This window comes from Mus caroli, chromosome 17 (genome assembly GCF_900094665.2).
Source record: "Mus caroli chromosome 17, CAROLI_EIJ_v1.1, whole genome shotgun sequence".
NCBI classification, from domain to species: Eukaryota; Metazoa; Chordata; class Mammalia; order Rodentia; family Muridae; genus Mus; species Mus caroli.
Genome location: NC_034586.1, coordinates 5,854,782 through 5,862,031, shown reverse-complemented (window position 1 = coordinate 5,862,031; position 7,250 = coordinate 5,854,782). Strand labels below are relative to the sequence as shown.

General features: G+C 43.3%; 1 protein-coding gene across 4 annotated transcripts in view; it reads left to right on the top strand.

Annotated features, from left to right (window-relative positions):
* Prkn (parkin RBR E3 ubiquitin protein ligase) overlaps window positions 1–7,250 on the top strand; it is a 1,182,118-nt gene that overhangs the window by 205,991 nt on the left and 968,877 nt on the right. For all 4 annotated transcript variants that reach the window (XM_021186390.2, XM_029471043.1, XM_021186389.2 and 1 more), the window contains one exon: window positions 1,336–1,499. In XM_021186390.2, the coding sequence (XP_021042049.1) occupies window positions 1,336–1,499 (164 nt within the window). The remainder of the gene's footprint in view (window positions 1–1,335; window positions 1,500–7,250) is intronic.

Genomic DNA, 7,250 nt, shown 5'->3' with positions numbered 1-7,250 from the left:
TCCAGTAATGGTCAGGGTGCCATTCTTTGAATTGAACCCAGGAAGCGGGTAGGTGGAGGAAGGAATGTCGCTATCTGTTTTATGACCAGTACCTGGAGCACTAAGCCACAAAGGCTACACTCCCAAGCCTGGGCCCAAAAGCCTCGAATTTTGTTTTTACTTTGCTATACTTTTTTAATACTTCTTCATTCTCACACCATTATTTAACACTATATGTTATTTTGAAGAAATCTTTAAATTAAAAAGAAACAATATACTACAAAAATAAAAGTAGATTAATTGAGAAGTTAAATGCAAGAATTTAGAAAATATTTTTTGTTTGCTTTATTTTTCTGTTTAAGACAGGGACTTGCTATGTGCAGTCTAGACCATTCTAGAACTTGCTATGTAGAGCACCCTGGCCTAGAACCACAGCTGCTGCTTTGGAGCGTTGAGAGTTAAGACATGCACCACCCCACCTGGCTCAGGAGACTAGAAAGTATCTAAAGCCTCACCTGGAGTGGTGATAAAAGAGTGGATGGTTGTAAACAGCAGGCAGATGTGAGAAATGCTAGAGATGGTGTGACAAGGGGAATGAGAAGACAGTCTGGGAGATATCATGGACTCTAGCCAGATTCTAATGAAGAGAGTGATCACAACAGCAGAGGTGATGTCACTTCAAGATCTCTCTAGAAATCCACTGTCACCTGTGAGCTAAGAACACAGAGTGCAAAATTATCCTTACACAGAGCATGGAGGCCTTATCCTTACACAGAGCATGGAGGCCTTATCAAGAACCTACAACCATTTCACAGTCCAGAACTCTTCACAGAACCTACATTCAAAACCTTGCCCAGAGTTCTTTCATAGGCCCCAAGCTCTCTTCAGCTGTCTACACAGTGGCTTCCTTTTCCACCATTTCTTTCTGGGGCATCCACATGCTGCCTTTGAGTTTTATGCAAAGGACCCTGTGGAGGGAGTAAGCATTTGTTCAGTCTGTTGGAGCGGAATAGTCTATACACTCATGGGAATCTTGAGATTCCAATCAGGCAAGTTCCCTGCTTGACTCCCTCTGGTCCAGGAAGGCTGTGAAAGGCACAAAACTGCCTTAGTTTGCAGGTCACTGACCAGGGTCTGAGCAGGAAAACACCTAGGGAAAACTGTTTTTGGTTTTTTGTTTTTTTTTTCCTAACTACTGCTCTATAGTATAAACTTATGCTCTGTTATAAATGGAAGAAAATATATGCCATTCACTGGAGGGTAGGTGAGGGGCAAGCTGCTTCAGAGACATTTCACTGGCCATTAAGGGTTTGGAGTAATATTCTTTCTTCTCTCTCTGCCCCTGGTCTTGTCTAGTGTTTGTCAGGTTCAACTCCAGCTATGGCTTCCCAGTGGAGGTCGATTCTGACACCAGCATCTTGCAGCTCAAGGAAGTGGTTGCTAAGCGACAGGGGGTTCCAGCTGACCAGCTGCGTGTGATTTTTGCCGGGAAGGAGCTTCCGAATCACCTGACGGTTCAGGTGAGTCTCCCTGGGTGGGTGGTCCCTAGGATGTAGCCAGGGCCAAGGACCCTGCAGCTTACGCTGCCAATCTGACATTCATGCCTGAGATCTAATAGAATAAATAGTGCCTGGGGATTCCTTGAACTTTACTCCACACGGCTTCATTAATTCTGACCTTCTTAATTATGCATTAAAACAGTATGCAGGAAGGACTGGAGGAACAAGTGTGGGTGAGCCAAGACGAGGGGAGAGAGAGAGAAGCCAGGCACGCGCTCGCTCAGTTTAGTGAATAAATGTTTACTGACTGAGGGAGCAGGAAGGCACAATTTCTGGGTCTGTTCAATTTTTACCTTCCTTATTCTATTTGAATCGTAATGAAGAAGGATTCAAATAAATTGTTCCCAATAAGGCTGCTCAGCCCATGCCTAGTGAGGGATTTACAACCCAACTGTGACCCCTTGAGGACACTCATAGCTGCTGCCTGGACTACAGCAGACACTGGCCCAGGGCCCCCATTTGCAGAGGGCTCTGAGCCAAGGACAGGAAGCATCAAATTTACACAGCAAAAGTCCATCTTTGTATCTCGGGGGCCTAGACAGAGTTACCCCCTGGCCGATGCCCCTGATACAGAACTAAGTAAACTGTGGGGATGTGCTTTCCTGCCTATTACTTCCTGGGTATTTGGCCCCTGCTGTGCTGTGGAAACCGCTTCTTTATGGCGTCTTGTACATTTGGAGAGATGAGTTTTGTAGGCATCCAAGGAACTGGATAGCAATTGATGCACGGGCCCATTGCCTAGAATGAGAGAACAATGAGTGTTTGGAGGGAGTCCGGCAAATATGAACCACATTTACTCAAGTGATTAGAAGCAGGGAAAAGCACGTCCCCTCCTCTCCGTGTAGGGCGGCATTGCACCCTGGTTCACAGCAGGATGGGGATCTGTGCTGTCCTCAGCCTCAGCCTGCCCAGGCCAGTCAGTGGGCTGAGGTATTTGCTGCTTTGTGAAATGCTTTTGGAATGTGGCTATACAAAGAAACTATAGAAATGCAAATGATTCTGCTATTCCCCCTGCCCCGGCTGGTGGCGGGAGGACTCACACCCATTGTGCAGAAAGTGCTGTGCTTTGCTTGGAGGCAATTTGTTTTCATAAGGGAAGTGCCTGTGCTAAGAAGGGTTTGGATTTTTTCTTTTTTTAATTTCAGTCAACTAAAAAGCTTTTTGCTGTTCCTGCCAACTTCTAAACCTAAGATTGTTTCCTTCACCAATAAATGGTTTTAAAACTATTTCTTGAATCCAGATAGACTTTATTATGAGAACCATTAGATTTTAAATCCCCTCACCTGTACAAAGTAGGGTAAGTGTAACAGTTGGCTGTTTTTTATTCAGTAAGACTAACTGGCGTGAGGGACAGATTGATTTTATAAAAGTCAATGTATTGGTTCAACTGTCTTACCTTGATTCGCACGTTTAGAATTCACAGTATTCAGAGCTTTTCAATGGCTTGGGTAAAGGGAATTTGTTCAGGGAGTCTGCTTCTTACCTGCTTAGGCCTCTGAACTAAAGCAACACTAGATCAAACTGTCTGAGAGCACTACATATGCTAAAATCACTAACAATGCCACGTGGTGACCTGTCCAGCAGGTCCAGTTATTCGAGGGTCTCGAGGGGACCTTCTCCTAAGAACCAAATGGGGGGATAGAGAGAGACAAGAACCTTGTGCAAGAACGACGTGGAAACATTCTGAGTGGCATCAAGGTTCCACTGTATTAGCCAGGCCCAAGGTTTAAATGCACAAGCAAAAGGGGAAGTGCCTTTTAGCAGGAAGGGTGGGGCAGTAGAATTGCACAAGCAAAAGAGGAAGTACAGGTACTTAGCAGCAGGAGGGGTGGGACAATAGAAATTTTTCTTTTGGGGATTACACGAGAGGGGGGGAGCAGGAACTTGGTGGTATCAGGGTACATCTTGAGGTCAGGACATCCGGCACTGACTTAGGGCTGGAACATCCTGTGGTTGTTCTCTGAATGGTGTGTCAGTGGCCCGCTTTTGACCCCCTTATCTTCTGGGGGGGGGGAACAATTCAGAGATCAGGACAATTGTGTTGTCTTAATGGCTCCCAACAACGTGGTCCAGCCGAATGCATATTATATGCACAGGCTGTGCGTAATTATTACTATATAACCCATTAAAAATGAGTATCGTGATGTTTCAAAAGTGAGACTGTATATCTAATGGGAAGGCACCAGGAAAGAGCTCCTGAGTGGATTGAATCCAGATATAGATTCTTCAGATGAAAAGGCAACACACACCACATGCTTGGGAGGCAAGCCAGGCTCTGTTCTTCCAGAACCAGAAGCAATGCTGAAGACAGAGGAAAAGATGGAGTTTCCTGGGGCATTTGACAGAATCTTGACAGACTTGGTCCTTCGATTTTATTCATAGACATCAAAGGGGTGCCATAGAAAGCCATGGGAAGGGAGCTGAACGTCCAGGGGTGCTGAGAGTTTATGAAGAGTGGACATGTAAGGAGATATTTAACAAACTGTTGGAACCTGGGCCCGGACCTAGGGTACAGATTTAATATTCACAGATATTTGCCCAGAGAGAAATATTTTTACAGCAACTGGAATAGGTACAATTGTCAAGGGAAGAGCACGAAGCAGTATGAGTATCGTCGTTTCCAGGACAAGGGAGCAGACAACTTCAGGACGTAGAGGCCACCCAACTGACACTTTTGAGGCTATCCTTAAAGACTCTAAATTCTGAGAGTTAAAGAGTTAATGAAGAACCTTTCTGTTCTTCAGGGCTGAGGTAATCATTCAGTAACAAAGGTCGCCCCCCCCCCCAAGCACAAGGCCTGAGTTCAGGTCCCCAGAACCCACTTTAACTTAGTCATACACAGTTGTTTGTAATTCAGTGCTCTTAAGGGGAGGTCAGAAGCTAGCAGGCCAGCTAGCCTGGCATACACAGCAAACAAGATACCGTATCTGCCTCAAATTCTGTGAAGGTGGGAACTGACTTGCATGGTCATCCTTTGACCTCCACACACATGTGTTTATGCACATATACATGGTACACATGCACACAAAGATTTTTTCTTTAATTTTCTGTTATAAACAATAAAAATTTGGTGAAAGTGGAGAAAGGGTTTGGTGACAGAGGACTCTGTAATGTGTTTAGCTCCACCTGTCACTGAAAGGAAGCAGACCCACCTGGAGAGTTCTCAGAGGAGAAGCGGTGTCTGTCAAGCTGTGCCATGTGGACTAGCCTCTGCCTTTATGAATAGCTATCTTGTATGGAGATGTAATGAGTTTGAACCAATTTTGTATCCATTAAGATTTTTTCGCTTAACATAATACCATGCTAAGTGTATACATGGTGTTCCAACATTGTTTATATCTTCATCTACCTCTTAAATCTTTAGATTATGTCTAGTTTTTAATGTAGCAAATGAAAGCAAATTGATTTTTACATGCAGGATGCACATTAGAGAATTTAGCTTCTTTGTCTCACATTGTTCATTTTAAAGGCAGAAATAACTATAAGCTTAGTCTTGCAACTTTGTAAGGAAAGAAATGCGTCTGTTATATAAAGATGCTACATGTAAGCACACTGTACAAATGTGTGCTGCTGTTGATTGTGTGGGTATTCTCATGTCCATCCTTAGTTCATCTTAATGCAAGACTCCCATCAGAAATCATAATCCATACATGTAAAATACGCTAGAGACGAGGCAACAGTAACTGTGAAAGCATTGCGCTATGCTGTATTGCATAGGTGTGTTAATTATTTACACACTATAACAAACAGAAAAATCCCCATTTTTTTGTTTCTTTGCTAAGAGTCTGGTCAGCTCTTGCAACAGAGTACTAAAAATCTGCTTGAATCACAGGTCACTCCTCTGTACTTAGCCAAACATTTCATGCTGCATGTCAAAATTCCTCAAATAACCCTCTGTTATTTATTATTAAATTTATTATAAAAAATTGTACAAAGAAAATGAATTCTAGTACAGTTATTTATATCCCAAACTGTAACCATTACAGTTACATTAACTGCTGAGATGAGACTTTAGTCTCTATTTGGACTTTAGAGTAGAATTAATTGCATTTTTCACTAAATGCTTTGCTGTTAATGTATCAGCAGAGGGTTAGCCAGAATATTAGTTAGGGACCTCAAACAAAACAGAAACAATACATAATATGTTTGTGTCCTTTGTGTGTGTGTGTGCACGTGTGTGCATGTGTAATTTGTATTATATACTATATATTAGACATGACACTGTACTTATTTATAGAAGTTTATTATTAGAAATTAACACTTGCCATTAAGGAGGCTGGGAAGTCCCCAGATCTGCAGGTGAAAACCTTGGAGAATCAGTAGTGCTGCTCCAAGCCAATGTGCAGGTCTCTGGGCCAAAAGCCAGAGGCACAGCTCTAGTTTAAGGCTTAGCCAAGGGAGAGCCAACATTTCGGTTCAAGCCTGAAGGCAAGGAGGAGAGTGATGCCCTCCCTCAAAGATGGTCAAGGGGAATTCCCTTTTCTCAACCATCAGCTCTTTTGTCCCATAGCAAAGATCCTCAGCAGACAGGATAAGGACCTCTCACACTGGGAGGCAGCCTCTTTACTCAGGCCACCAACACAAACACTGACCTCATTCAGAGATACAGGTCATAGCCAGAATAAGCTTTGACATTTGTCCAGGTGCCCTAGCCTCCTCATGTTGACATAATATTAACCATCATAGCCAAAATGTGGGATACATTGTTTAAATGTGGCCCATGGGGAAATTATTGAATTTGTATTTGAAGAAGTAACAAAATTCTAGGCCTTTAGGACGAGGCTTGGGAATGTGACCTTTGTGACTCATTGCTCCAAGGTATGCTAATCATACCTTGATAGCGACATTCCTTCCTCCACNTACCTGCTTCCTGGGTTCAAAGAGTGTTCATTCAAAGAAAGTCACCCTGACCAATGCCAGAAACTGCCATGCAAATGTGCTATTGTTAGGGGCTCTTAGAAACTGAGAGTTAACCAAAACAATTACCAGGTATTCTCTGTGACTCCTGTGACTTTACACTTCCTTATGACTCTTAACTGGTATCTTTGGTATTTTTCCAACAACACCCTCCCCACTTCCTTGAGTTGTGGTTTCTTCCTTTAAATACCCCCTTATACAGCTACTCGGGGCGCCATGGTCCTCTACCCCTGCGTGGTGTATGACCATGGGCCCGAGAACGCTCTCGAATAAAAATCCTCTTGCAGTTGCAGCAAGACTGTTTCTTGTGTGATTTGGGGTGTCGCCTCTCCTGAGTCAGTACGTGGGGGAGTCCTCACGTTGTGGGTCTTTCATATTCTCTCTGTAATGATGAATTTAACTTTCAGCCCCCCCACAAAATACAATAGAAATGTATATTTTACATCGTGACCTTGTCAGTATTCTTTTACTGTGAAGAGACATTATAACCACAGAAATTCTTATTAGGAAAAGCCTTTTATAATATGTAACAGAGGATGGCCTAGTTGGTCATCAATGGAAGGAAAGGCCCTTGGTCCTGTGAAGGTTCTATGCCCCAATATAGGGGAATGCCAGGGCCAGGAAGTGGGAGTGAGTGGGTTGGTGAGCAAGAGGAGGAGGGAAGGGACAGGGAGTTTTCAGAGGGGAAACTAGGAAAGGGGATAACATTTGAAATGTAAATAAAGAAAATATCTAATATAAAGATAATAATTGGGGCTTGCTTATAGTTCCAGAGGTTTAGTCCATTTTCCTTAT